The sequence below is a fragment of the Salvelinus alpinus genome, chromosome 2, assembly GCF_045679555.1.
Source record: "Salvelinus alpinus chromosome 2, SLU_Salpinus.1, whole genome shotgun sequence".
Taxonomy (NCBI): domain Eukaryota; kingdom Metazoa; phylum Chordata; class Actinopteri; order Salmoniformes; family Salmonidae; genus Salvelinus; species Salvelinus alpinus.
Window position 1 is genome coordinate 96,020,230 of NC_092087.1, and position 15,288 is coordinate 96,035,517.

The 15,288-nt window shown below is 51.0% G+C and overlaps 1 protein-coding gene across 1 annotated transcript in view; it reads right to left on the reverse strand.

The window, feature by feature from the left end:
- LOC139568310 (bromodomain-containing protein 4-like) overlaps positions 1 to 15,288 on the reverse strand; it is a 56,164-nt gene that overhangs the window by 18,193 nt on the left and 22,683 nt on the right. The window contains 4 exon segments of the mRNA XM_071390065.1: positions 1,577 to 1,791; positions 2,146 to 2,418; positions 6,465 to 6,593; positions 8,871 to 9,029. Of these exon segments, the coding sequence (XP_071246166.1) occupies positions 1,577 to 1,791; positions 2,146 to 2,418; positions 6,465 to 6,593; positions 8,871 to 9,029 (776 nt within the window).

A 15,288-nucleotide genomic window follows, 5' to 3' on the forward strand; every position in this document is an offset into this window, starting at 1 on the left:
TCTCTCCATCCATCCATCCTACCTGGGCTTCTCTCCATCCATCCATCCTACCTGGGCTTCTCTCCATCCATCCATCCTACCTGGGCTTCTCTCCATCCATCCATCCTACCTGGGCTTCTCTCCATCCACCCATCCTACCTGGGCTTCTCTCCATCCACCCATCCTACCTGGGCTTCTCTCCATCCACCCATCCTACCTGGGCTTCTCTCCATCCACCCATCCTACCTGGGCTTCTCTCCATCCACCCATCCTACCTGGGCTTCTCTCCATCCATCCATCCTACCTGGGCTTCTCTCCATCCATCCATCCTACCTGGGATTCTCTCCATCCATCCTACCTGGGCTTCTCTCCATCCATCCTACCTGGGCTTCTCTCCATCCATCCTACCTGGGCTTCTCTCCATCCATCCTACCTGGGCTTCTCTCCATCCATCCTACCTGGGCTTCTCTCCATCCATCCTACCTGGGCTTCTCTCCATCCATCCTACCTGGGCTTCTCTCCATCCATCCTACCTGGGCTTCTCTCCATCCACCCATCCTACCTGGGCTTCTCTCCATCCATCCATCCTACCTGGGATTCTCTCCATCCACCCATCCTGGGCTTCTCTCCATCCATCCTACCTGGGCTTCTCTCCATCCATCCTACCTGGGCTTCTCTCCATCCATCCTACCTGGGCCTCTCTCCATCCATCCTACCTGGGCTTCTCTCCATCCATCCTACCTGGGCTTCTCTCCATCCATCCTACCTGGGCTGCTCTCCATCCATCCTACCTGGGCTTCTCTCCATCCATCCATCCTACCTGGGCTTCTCTCCATCCACCCATCCTACCTGGGCTTCTCTCCATCCATCCATCCTACCTGGGCTTCTCTCCATCCATCCATCCTACCTGGGCTTCTCTCCATCCATCCATCCTACCTGGGCTTCTCTCCATCCACCCATCCTGGGCTTCTCTCCATCCATCCTACCTGGGCTTCTCTCCATCCATCCTACCTGGGCTTCTCTCCATCCATCCATCCTACCTGGGCTTCTCTCCATCCATCCATCCTACCTGGGCTTCTCTCCATCCATCCTACCTGGGCTTCTCTCCATCCATCCTACCTGGGCTTCTCTCCATCCATCCTACCTGGGCTGCTCTCCATCCATCCTACCTGGGCTTCTCTCCATCCACCCATCCTACCTGGGCTTCTCTCCATCCACCCATCCTACCTGGGCTTCTCTCCATCCATCCATCCTACCTGGGCTTCTCTCCATCCATCCATCCTACCTGGGCTTCTCTCCATCCACCCATCCTGGGCTTCTCTCCATCCATCCTACCTGGGCTTCTCTCCATCCATCCATCCTACCTGGGCTTCTCTCCATCCATCCTACCTGGGCTTCTCTCCATCCATCCATCCTACCTGGGCTTCTCTCCATCCATCCATCCTACCTGGGCTTCTCTCCATCCATCCTACCTGGGCTTCTCTCCATCCATCCTACCTGGGCTTCTCTCCATCCATCCTACCTGGGCTTCTCTCCATCCATCCTACCTGGGCTTCTCTCCATCCATCCTACCTGGGCTTCTCTCCATCCATCCTACCTCGGTTTCTTGATCTTCTTGGGCGTGGTCACCGGCTCCTTGCTGTTTTTGCTCTTTCTGATTGGCTGGAGGATGGCAGGGGGCGGGATCTCCGGTGGCTCCTCCCCTCCTATCTTCTTGTACTTGTCTTTATTCTTCTTCTCCCTCTCTTTTCTCTTGGGCTTGGCGGCCTGGGGCGTGGACAGAGCGGCCAGCTGTTCGTGAACAGCTTTGAGCTGTAGGACAGAAACACACACAGGAGGATGTTAAATAGAGAATCACAATCCTCTCAACTCTTTCATTTTCTCCACCCCTCTCTTCTTCTTTTACCGGTTCTGTGTTCAGGTGAAAATCCCTTGCTCTCTCTCTCCTCTCCTTCTGCCTCGCTCTCCTCTCCTTCTGCCTCGCTCTCCTCTCCTTCTGCCTCGCTCTCCTCTTCTTTTCCTAACCCCTTTCTTAATTATTTTATTATTTCTCTTTGGGTGAGTCAGTGTCAACACAGTGTTTTATCCTTCCTACACTTTCTTTACCCCTTTCGCCCCCTTCACCCTCAGGAGATCCCTTCTCCTCCCATCTCCTCTCCCCCTCACCTGTTCCTGTAGTTCAGCCAGTCTCTGTGTTCTCTCGTGTTCCAGACCTCCCTCGGAGGATTCTGACTCCGAAGAGGAGGAGCTGTCATCGGAGGAGGAGGGGGGTCGTGGGGCAGGGGGCTGTCTGGCCGAGGGGGTGGGGAGGGGGTGGAGGGTGGGGACGGGGAGAGCGTGGAGGGCAGGGGAGGGGATGGGTTTGAGGGCTGGGGAGGGGAGGGGGGCCGTCTCCTCAAGCTCGTCTGGCATTTTGGCAAAGCGCATCTCAAACACGTCCTGTAGAGAGAGAGAAAGAGCTTTGTCAATGTTAACATATGTTTCCCATGCCAATAAAGCCTCTTGAATTGAATTGAGAGCGGTCAGAGCTATGAACCATGGGAACTTTAGTCCGTGGCACTGTGAGATTTGTAGTCCATCATTCATCATTTCAACACTGTTTATGTTGACACCTGTCATTTGTCTGAAAGTGCTGTTGGTTGGTTGTATTGTTTGTTTGTTATGAAGTTTGTGTAGTTGTTGTTATGGGATTTTTGTGTTTAATGACTAAAATATGTATACATTTGACTTAGATGTTACTGTATGAATGAAACTTATTATAATCATAATGCTGAATGTAATGTGTTCCTTATTAGAAAGAATGGAGTTATCTTCAGACAGGCTCGAATGCTGTGTTCCTTACAGGACATTCTGTCTCTACCCAGGGAGGGGAAAGACCTTGGGTTGGTTGCAGATAGTTTAACAGGTGCCAGACAACGTAATGAGGCTGTGAACTGTATTGCCATTGTATTCTAGAGGAGGATGGACATTAAAACTTATGACATCATCTTTATTATATAACCTGATGTAAATTGTACTATGATTCAGTACTCTCGAGAAAACGCTATTGATTGATTGATTTTGAGACTGGTTTCTGTCCATTTTATGCTGATAAGAATCTTACAAATTCTTATGTATGGACAGAGTGTTTTAATTGAATTGGTTGATAAACATAGGAATTAAAATTCCTTTAACAATGTGTAGTTCACCTGTAGTTTGCATGTCATAGCAACCATGTTGTGTAGTTTGCGTGCCATAGCAACCATGTTCTGTAGTTTACCTGTAGCTTGCGTGCCATAGCAACCATGTTGTGTAATTTACCTGTAGCTTGCGTGCCATAGCAACCATGTTGTGAAGTTTACCTGTAGTTTGCGTGCCATAGCAACCACGCTGTGTAGTGTACCTGTAATTTGCGTGCCATAGCAACCACGTTGTGTAGTTTACCTGTAGAGTGCGTGCCATGTTGACCACGTTGTGTAGTTTACCTGTAGTGTGCGTGCCATATTGACCACGTTGTGTAGTTTACCTGTAGTGTGCGTGCCATATTGACCACGTTGTGTAGTTTACCTGTAGTGTGCATGGCATGTTGACCACGCTGTGTAGTGTTGTGTAGTTTACCTGTAGTGTGCGTGCCATATAGATCACGGTGTGTAGTGTTGTGTAGTTTACCTGTAGCTTGCGTGCCATAGCAACCATGTTGTGTAATTTACCTGTAGCTTGCGTGCCATAGCAACCATGTTGTGAAGTTTACCTGTAATTTGCGTGCAATAGCAACCACGTTGTGTAGTTTACCTGTAGAGTGCATACCATGTTGACCACGTTGTGTAGTTTACCTGTAGTGTGCGTGCCATATTGACCACGTTGTGTAGTTTACCTGTAGTGTGCGTGCCATATTGACCACGTTGTGTAGTTTACCTGTAGTGTGCGTGCCATGTTGACCACGCTGTGTAGTGTTGTGTAGTTTACCTGTAGTGTGCGTGCCATGTTGACCACGTTGTGTAGTTTACCTGTAGTGTGCGTGCCATATTGACCACGTTGTGTAGTGTTGTGTAGTTTACCTGTAGTGTGCGTGCCATAAAGATCACGGTGTGTAGTTTACCTGTAGCTTGCGTGCCATAGCAACCATGTTCTGTAATTTACCTGTAGCTTGCGTGCCATAGCAACCATGTTGTGTAATTTACCTGTAGCATGCGTGCCATAGCAACCATGTTGTGTAGTTTACCTGTAGTTTGCGTGCCATAGCAACCACGCTGTGTAGTGTACCTGTAATTTGCGTGCCATAGCAACCACGTTGTGTAGTTTACCTGTAGACTGCGTGCCATATTGACCACGTTGTGTAGTGTTGTGTAATTTACCTGTAGTGTGCGTGCCATATTGATCACGTTGTGTAGTGTTGTGTAGTTTACCTGTAGTGTGCGTGCCATGTTGACCACGTTGTGTAGTGTTGTGTAGTTTACCTGTAGACTGCGTGCCATATTGACCACGTTGTGTAGTGTTGTGTAGTTTACCTGTAGTGTGCGTGCCATATTGATCACGTTGTGTAGTGTTGTGTAGTTTACCTGTAGTGTGAGTGCCATATTGACCACGTTGTGTAGTTTACCTGTAGTGTGCGTGCCATATTGACCACGTTGTGTAGTGTTGTGTAGTTTCCCTGTAGAGTGCGTGCCATATTGACCACGTTGTGTAGTGTTGTGTAATTTACCTGTAGTGTGCGTGCCATATTGATCACGTTGTGTAGTGTTGTGTAGTTTACCTGTAGTGTGCGTGCCATGTTGACCACGTTGTGTAGTTTACCTGTAGTGTGCGTGCCATATTGATCACGTTGTGTAGCGTTGTGTAGTTTACCTGTAGTGTGCGTGCCATGTTGACCACGTTGTGTAGTTTACCTGTAGTGTGCGTGCCATATTGATCACGTTGTGTAGTTTACCTGTAGAGTGCGTGCCATATTGACCACGTTGTGTAGTTTACCTGGAGTGTGTGTGTGCCATATTGATCACGTTGTGTAGTTTACCTGTAGTGTGCGTGCCATATTGACCACGTTGTGTAGTTTACCTGGAGTGTGCGTGCCATATTGATCACGTTGTGTAGTTTACCTGTAGAGTGCGTGCCATATTGACCACGTTGTGTAGTTTACCTGGAGTGTGTGTGCCATATTGATCACGTTGTGTAGTTTACCTGTAGTGTGCGTGCCATATTGACCACGTTGTGTAGTTTACCTGTAGACTGCGTGCCATATTGACCACGTTGTGTAGTGTTGTGTAATTTACCTGTAGTGTGCGTGCCATATTGACCACGTTGTGTAGTGTTGTGTAGTTTACCTGTAGTGTGCGTGCCATGTTGACCACGTTGTGTAGTTTACCTGTAGACTGCGTGCCATATTGACCACGTTGTGTAGTTTACCTGTAGTGTGCGTGCCATGTTGACCACGTTGTGTAGTGTTGTGTAGTTTACCTGTAGTGTGCGTGCCATGTTGACCACGTTGTGTAGTGTTGTGTAGTTTACCTGTAGTGTGCGTGCCATGTTGACCACGTCATGGTCTGGGGGGTTGTGTAGTTTACCTGTAGTGTACGTGCCATGTTGACCACGTCATGGTCTGGGGGGTTGTGTAGTTTACCTGTAGTGTGCGTGCCATGTTGACCATGTTGTGTAGTTTACCTGTAGTGTGCGTGCAATGTTGACCACGTCATGGTCTGGGGGGTTGTGTAGTTTACCTGTAGTGTGCGTGCCATGTTGACCACGTCATGGTCTGGGGGATTGTGTAGTTTACCTGTAGAGTGTGTGCCATGTTGACCACGTCATGGTCTGGGGGGTTGTGTAGTTTACCTGTAGAGTGCGTGCCATGTTGACCACGCCATGGTCTGGGGGTTGTGTAGTTTACCTGTAGTGTGCGTGCCATGTTGACCACGTTGTGTAGTTTACCTGTAGAGTGCGTGCCATGTTGACCACGTTGTGTAGTTTACCTGTAGTGTGCGTGCCATGTTGACCACGTTGTGTAGTTTACCTGTAGAGTGCGTGCCATGTTGACCACGTCATGGTCTGGGGGGTTGTGTAGTTTACCTGTAGTGTGCGTGCCATGTTGACCACGTCATGGTCTGGGGGGTTGTGTAGTTTACCTGTAGTGTGCGTGCCATGTTGACCACGTCATGGTCTGGGGGGTTGTGTAGTTTACCTGTAGTGTGCGTGCCATGTTGACCACGTCATGGTCTGGGGGGGTTGTGTAGTTTACCTGTAGAGTGCGTGCCATGTTGACCACGTCATGGTCTGGGGGGTTGTGTAGTTTACCTGTAGAGTGCGTGCCATGTTGACCACGCCATGGTCTGGGGGGTTGTGTAGTTTACCTGTAGAGTGCGTGCCATGTTGACCACGTCATGGTCTGGGGGGTTGTGTAGTTTACCTGTAGAGTGCGTGCCATGTTGACCACGTCATGGTCTGGGGGGTTGTGTAGTTTACCTGTAGAGTGCGTGCCATGTTGACCACGTCATGGTCTGGGGGGTTGTGTAGTTTACCTGTAGAGTGCGTGCCATGTTGACCACGTCATGGTCTGGGGGGTTGTATTTGTAACAGTTGGAGAACATCAGCCGGACATCGGCAGCAAAGTGCTGAGCGTCTCTGTACTGCCTGTTGTCCATCTTATCCTGAGGGGACAGAGACACCGTGAGGGGACAGAGACACCGTGAGGGGACAGAGACACCGTGAGGGGACAGAGACACACAGTGAGGGGACAGAGACACACAGTGAGGGGACAGAGACACACAGTGAGGGGACAGAGACACACAGTGAGGGGACAGAGACACCGTGAGGGGACAGAGACACACAGTGAGGGGACAGAGACACACAGTGAGGGGACAGAGACACACAGTGAGGGGACAGAGACACACAGTGAGGGGACAGAGACACACAGTGAGGGGACAGAGACACACAGTGAGGGGACAGCGACACCGTGAGGGGACAGAGACACACAGTGAGGGGACAGAGACACACAGTGAGGGGACAGAGACACACAGTGAGGGGACAGAGACACACAGTGAGGGGACAGAGACACACAGTGAGGGGACAGAGACACACAGTGAGGGGACAGAGACACCGTGAGGGGACAGAGACACCGTGAGGGGACAGAGACACACAGTGAGGGGACAGAGACACACAGTGAGGGGACAGAGACACAGTGAGGGGACAGAGACACAGTGAGGGGACAGAGACACCGTGAGGGGACAGAGACACCGTGAGGGGACAGAGACACCGTGAGGGGACAGAGACACCGTGAGGGGACGGAGACACCGTGAGGGGAAGGAGACACGGTGAGGGGACAGAGACACGGTGAGGGGACAGAGACACGGTGAGGGGACAGAGACACGGTGAGGGGACAGAGACACAGTGAGGGGACAGAGACACAGTGAGGGGACAGAGACACAGTGAGGGGACAGAGACACAGTGAGGGGACAGAGACACAGTGAGGGGACAGAGACACAGTGAGGGGACAGAGACACAGTGAGGGGACAGAGACACGGTTACCCATTAACACAACCAGGATGTGAAAACCAGGGTTTCTGTTCGGAAAATGTGGTACCGTACATTTGACCGGCAGCATTTTAAATTTACCGGATCCATATGCATCTGGTACATAACCCATTAGGGCGCCCACCCAAGGTGCTCAGAATGACACAAATCACATTTAGATGGAGCATTCAACTAGAGGATGAATTTAGCATTTAGATGATGGTAATACATCTGAACTGAACATGCAAGTTGAGGATGCAACAGCCTGTATCCTTCTTACCGAATTCCGATGCGCCTGGTGAAAACATAAACATCCCCCCATTCAATTTATTACCCAGAACCCCCTGGTGCTACACCTTCACTGTATTACCCAGAACCCCCTGGTGCTACACCTTCAATGTATTACCCAGAACCCCCTGGTGCTACACCTTCAATGTATTACCCAATAACCCCCTGGTGCTACACCTTCAATGTATTACCCAGAACCCCCTGGTGCTACACCTTCAATGTATTACCCAGAACCCCCTGGTGCTACACCTTCAATGTATTACCCAGCACCCCCTGGTACTACACCTTCAATGTATTACCCAGAACCCCCTGGTGCTACACCTTAAATGTATTACACAGAACCCCCTGATGCTACACCTTCAATGTATTACCCAGAACCCCCTGGTGCTACACCTTCAATGTATTACCCAGAACCCCCTGGTGCTACACCTTCAATGTATTACCCAGAACCCCCTGGTGCTATACCTTCAATGCATTACCCAATAACCCCCTGGTGCTACACCTTCAATGTATTACCCAATAACCCCCTGGTGCTACACCTTCAATGTATTACCCAGAACCCCCTGGTGTTACACCTTCAATGCATTACCCAATAACCCCCTGGTGCTACACCTTCAATGTATTACCCAGAACCCCCTGATGCTACACCTTCAATGTATTACCCAGAACCCCCTGATGCTACACCTTCAATGTATTACCCAGAACCCCCTAGTGATACACCTTCAATGTATTACCCAGAACCCCCTAGCACTACACCTTCAATGTATTACCCAGAACCCCCTAGCACTACACCTTCAATGTATTACCCAGAACCCCCTAGCACTACACCTTCAATGTATTACCCAGAACCCCCTAGCGCTACACCTTCAATGTATTACCCAGAACCCCCTAGCACTACACCTTCAATGTATTACCCAGAACCCCCTAGCGCTACACCTTCAATGTATTACCCAGAACCCCCTGGTGATACACCTTCAATGTATTCAGATCTATAGGAGGAGCAGATAGATGTTCCTCTATGGTCTGTCTGGTCTTCCTCTCAGACAGCTGGGAGGTCCACTGCTGATGACATCATCACTCATCTAATGAACAATGAGTGAGTGAGGGTCCACTTTTGATGAGCTCACCTTGACGGTTCCGAGGTCCATAGGGTGTTTGATGATGTGGTGGTAGTCGTGGAGGCCGAGGGCGTGCGCGTCGACAGGCTTGTAGAAGGGCCAGGCGTACGCAATGTGTTTCTTAGACATCATGTCTCTGATAAGACCGCCACAGAACAGCAGCTGCTCCTAGAAGAGGAGGAGAGGGGAAGAGGGGAAGAGAGGGGAAGAGGGGAAGAGGGGAAGAGGGGAGGAGAGGGGAAGAGAGGGGAAGAGAGGGGAAGAGAGGAGGAGAGAGGGGAAGAGAGGAGGAGAGAGGGGAAGAGAGGGGAAGCGAGGGGAAGAGAGGGGAAGCGAGGGGAAGAGAGGGGAAGAGAGGGGAAGAGAGGGGAAGAGGGGAAGAGAGGGGAAGAGAGGGGAAGAGAGGGGAAGGGGGGAAGAGAGGGGGAAGAGAGGGGAAGAGAGGGGAAGAGAGGGGAAGAGAGGGGAAGAGAGGGGAAGAGAGGGGAAGAGAGGAGGAGAGGAGAAGAGGGGAGGAGAGGGAAGAGAGGGGAAGAGAGGAGAAGAGAGGAGGAGAGGAGGAGAGGAGAAGAGGGGAGGAGAGGGAGAAAGAGGGAAAGAGGAAAAAGGAAGGAAAAGACAGAGGTAAGAAGACTTTATTAATCCATATGAGAAATGTGTCGTCAGCTGTACCCAACCACTCTGATATACAGACAGACAACCCTAACCCTGTAGAGACAGACAGCCCTAGCCCTGTAGAGACAGACAGCCCTAACCCTGTAGAGACAGACAGCCCTAACCCTGTAGAGACAGACAACCCTAACCCTGTAGAGACAGACAGCCCTAACCCTGTAGAGACAGACAACCCTAACCCTGTACAGACAGACAGCCCTAACCCTGTAGAGACAGACAACCCTAACCCTGTAGAGACAGACAGCCCTAACCCTGTAGAGACAGACAGCCCTAACCCTGTAGAGACAGACAACCCTAACCCTGTAGAGACAGACAACCCTAACCCTGTAGAGACAGACAGCCCTAACCCTGTAGAGACAGACAGCCCTAACCCTGTAGAGACAGACAGCCCTAACCCTGTACAGACAGACAGCCCTAACCCTGAACAGACAGACAACCCTAACCCTGTACAGACAGACAACCCTAACCCTGTAGAGACAGACAACCCTAACCCTGTAGAGACAGACAACCCTAACCCTGTAGAGACAGACAGCCCTAACCCTGTAGAGACAGACAGCCCTAACCCTGTAGAGACAGACAACCCTAACCCTGTAGAGACAGACAACCCTAACCCTGTAGAGACAGACAACCCTAACCCTGTAGAGACAGACAGCCCTAACCCTGTAGAGACAGACAGCCCTAACCCTGTAGAGACAGACAACCCTAACCCTGTAGAGACAGACAGCCCTAACCCTGTAGAGACAGACAACCCTAACCCTGTAGAGACAGACAGCCCTAACCCTGTAGACACAGACAGCCCTAACCCTGTAGAGACAGACAGCCCTAACCCTGTAGAGACAGACAGCCCTAACCCTGTAGAGACAGACAGCCCTAACCCTGAACAGACAGACAACCCTAACCCTGTAGAGACAGACAGCCCTAACCCTGTAGAGACAGACAACCCTAACCCTGTACAGACAGACAACCCTAACCCTGTGGAGACAGACAACCCTAACCCTGTAGAGACAGACAGCCCTAACCCTGTAGAGACAGACAACCCTAACCCTGTAGAGACAGACAGCCCTAACCCTGTAGAGACAGACAGCCCTAACCCTGTACAGACAGACAGCCCTAACCCTGTAGAGACAGACAGCCCTAACCCTGTAGAGACATACAGCCCTAACCCTGTAGAGACAGACAGCCCTAACCCTGTAGAGACAGACAACCCTAACCCTGTAGAGACAGACAGCCCTAACCCTGTAGAGACAGACAACCCTAACCCTGTAGAGACAGACAGCCCTAACCCTGTAGAGACAGACAACCCTAACCCTGTAGAGACAGACAGCCCTAACCCTGTAGAGACAGACAACCCTAACCCTGTAGAGACAGACAACCCTAACCCTGTAGAGACAGACAGCCCTAACCCTGTAGAGACAGACAACCCTAACCCTGTAGAGACAGACAACCCTAACCCTGTAGAGACAGACAACCCTAACCCCGTAGAGACAGACAGCCCTAACCCTGTAGAGACAGACAACCCTAACCCTGTAGAGACAGACAACCCTAACCCTGTAGAGACAGACAACCCTAACCCTGTAGAGACAGACAGCCCTAACCCTGTAGACAGACAGACAACCCTAACCCTGTAGAGACAGACAGCCCTAACCCTGTAGAGACAGACAACCCTAACCCTGTAGAGACAGACAGCCCTAACCCTGTAGAGACAGACAACCCTAACCCTGTAGAGACAGACAACCCTAACCCTGTAGACAGACAGACAGCCCTAACCCTGTAGAGACAGACAGCCCTAACCCTGTAGAGACAGACAGCCCTAACCCTGTAGAGACAGACAACCCTAACCCTGTAGAGACAGACAACCCTAACCCTGTAGACAGACAGACAGCCCTAACCCTGTAGAGACAGACAACCCTAACCCTGTAGAGACAGACAACCCTAACCCTGTAGAGACAGACAACCCTAACCCTGTAGAGACAGACAACCCTAACCCTGTAGAGACAGACAACCCTAACCCTGTAGAGACAGACAGCCCTAACCCTGTAGAGACAGACAACCCTAACCCTGTAGAGACAGACAGCCCTAACCCTGTAGAGACAGACAGCCCTAACCCTGTAGAGACAGACAGCCCTAACCCTGTAGAGACAGACAACCCTAACCCTGTAGAGACAGACAGCCCTAACCCTGTAGAGACAGACAACCCTAACCCTGAACAGACAACCCTAACCCTGTAGAGACAGACAACCCTAACCCTGTAGAGACAGACAACCCTAACCCTGTACAGACAGACAGCCCTAACCCTGTAGAGACAGACAACCCTAACCCTGTAGAGACAGACAACCCTAACCCTGTAGAGACAGACAGCCCTAACCCTGTAGAGACAGACAGCCCTAACCCTGTAGAGACAGACAACCCTAACCCTGTAGAGACAGACAGCCCTAACCCTGTAGAGACAGACAACCCTAACCCTGTAGAGACAGACAACCCTAACCCTGTACAGACAGACAACCCTAACCCTGTAGAGACAGACAGCCCTAACCCTGTAGAGACAGACAGCCCTAACCCTGTACAGACAGACAACCCTAACCCTGTAGAGACAGACAGCCCTAACCCTGTAGAGACAGACAACCCTAACCCTGTAGAGACAGACAACCCTAACCCTGTAGAGACAGACAACCCTAACCCTGTAGAGACAGACAACCCTAACCCTGTATAGACAGACAACCCTAACCCTGTAGAGACAGACAGCCCTAACCCTGTAGAGACAGACAGCCCTAACCCTGTAGAGACAGACAGCCCTAACCCTGTAGAGACAGACAACCCTAACCCTGTAGAGACAGACAACCCTAACCCTGTAGAGACAGACAGCCCTAACCCTGTAGAGACAGACAGCCCTAACCCTGTAGAGACAGACAACCCTAACCCTGTAGAGACAGACAACCCTAACCCTGTACAGGCAGACAACCCTAACCCTGTAGAGACAGACAGCCCTAACCCTGTAGAGACAGACAGCCCTAACCCTGAACACAGACAACCCTAACCCTGTAGAGACAGACAGACAACCCTAACCCTGTAGAGACAGACAACCCTAACCCTGTAGAGACAGACAACCCTAACCCTGTACAGACAGACAGCCCTAACCCTGTAGAGACAGACAACCCTAACCCTGTACAGACAGACAACCCTAACCCTGTAGAGACAGACAACCCTAACCCTGTACAGACAGACAACCCTAACCCTGTAGAGACAGACAGCCCTAACCCTGTAGAGACAGACAACCCTAACCCTGTAGACAGACAACCCTAACCCTGTAGACAGACAGACAACCCTAACACTGTAGACAGACAACCCTAACCCTGTAGAGACAGACAACCCTAACCCTGTAGACAGACAGACAACCCTAACCCTGTAGAGACAGACAACCCTAACCCTGTAGACAGACAGACAACCCTAACCCTGTAGACAGACAGACAACCCTAACCCTGTAGAGACAGACAGCCCTAACCCTGTAGAGACAGACAACCCTAACCCTGTAGAGACAGACAACCCTAACCCTGTGGAGACAGACAACCCTAACCCTGTAGAGACAGACAGCCCTAACCCTGTAGAGACAGACAACCCTAACCCTGTAGAGACAGACAGCCCTAACCCTGTAGAGACAGACAGCCCTAACCCTGTACAGACAGACAGCCCTAACCCTGTAGAGACAGACAGCCCTAACCCTGTAGAGACATACAGCCCTAACCCTGTAGAGACAGACAACCCTAACCCTGTAGAGACAGACAACCCTAACCCTGTAGAGACAGACAACCCTAACCCTGTAGAGACAGACAGCCCTAACCCTGTAGAGACAGACAACCCTAACCCTGTAGAGACAGACAGCCCTAACCCTGTAGAGACAGACAACCCTAACCCTGTAGAGACAGACAGCCCTAACCCTGTAGAGACAGACAACCCTAACCCTGTAGAGACAGACAACCCTAACCCTGTAGAGACAGACAGCCCTAACCCTGTAGAGACAGACAACCCTAACCCTGTAGAGACAGACAACCCTAACCCCGTAGAGACAGACAGCCCTAACCCTGTAGAGACAGACAACCCTAACCCTGTAGAGACAGACAACCCTAACCCTGTAGAGACAGACAACCCTAACCCTGTAGAGACAGACAGCCCTAACCCTGTAGACAGACAGACAACCCTAACCCTGTAGAGACAGACAGCCCTAACCCTGTAGAGACAGACAACCCTAACCCTGTAGAGACAGACAGCCCTAACCCTGTAGAGACAGACAACCCTAACCCTGTAGAGACAGACAACCCTAACCCTGTAGAGACAGACAACCCTAACCCTGTAGACAGACAGACAGCCCTAACCCTGTAGAGACAGACAGCCCTAACCCTGTAGAGACAGACAGCCCTAACCCTGTAGAGACAGACAACCCTAACCCTGTAGAGACAGACAACCCTAACCCTGTAGACAGACAGACAGCCCTAACCCTGTAGAGACAGACAACCCTAACCCTGTAGAGACAGACAACCCTAACCCTGTAGAGACAGACAACCCTAACCCTGTAGAGACAGACAGCCCTAACCCTGTAGAGACAGACAACCCTAACCCTGTAGAGACAGACAGCCCTAACCCTGTAGAGACAGACAACCCTAACCCTGTAGAGACAGACAGCCCTAACCCTGTAGAGACAGACAACCCTAACCCTGTAGAGACAGACAGCCCTAACCCTGTAGAGACAGACAACCCTAACCCTGAACAGACAACCCTAACCCTGTAGAGACAGACAACCCTAACCCTGTAGAGACAGACAACCCTAACCCTGTACAGACAGACAGCCCTAACCCTGTAGAGACAGACAACCCTAACCCTGTAGAGACAGACAACCCTAACCCTGTAGAGACAGACAGCCCTAACCCTGTAGAGACAGACAGCCCTAACCCTGTAGAGACAGACAACCCTAACCCTGTAGAGACAGACAGCCCTAACCCTGTAGAGACAGACAACCCTAACCCTGTAGAGACAGACAACCCTAACCCTGTACAGACAGACAACCCTAACCCTGTAGAGACAGACAGCCCTAACCCTGTAGAGACAGACAGCCCTAACCCTGTACAGACAGACAACCCTAACCCTGTAGAGACAGACAGCCCTAACCCTGTAGAGACAGACAACCCTAACCCTGTAGAGACAGACAACCCTAACCCTGTAGAGACAGACAACCCTAACCCTGTAGAGACAGACAACCCTAACCCTGTATAGACAGACAACCCTAACCCTGTAGAGACAGACAGCCCTAACCCTGTAGAGACAGACAACCCTAACCCTGAAGAGACAGACAGCCCTAACCCTGTAGAGACAGACAACCCTAACCCTGTAGAGACAGACAACCCTAACCCTGTAGAGACAGACAGCCCTAACCCTGTAGAGACAGACAGCCCTAACCCTGTAGAGACAGACAACCCTAACCCTGTAGAGACAGACAACCCTAACCCTGTACAGGCAGACAACCCTAACCCTGTACAGGCAGACAACCCTAACCCTGTAGAGACAGACAGCCCTAACCCTGTAGAGACAGACAGCCCTAACCCTGAACAGACAGACAACCCTAACCCTGTAGAGACAGACAGACAACCCTAACCCTGTAGAGACAGACAACCCTAACCCTGTAGAGACAGACAACCCTAACCCTGTACAGACAGACAGCCCTAACCCTGTAGAGACAGACAACCCTAACCCTGTACAGACAGACAGC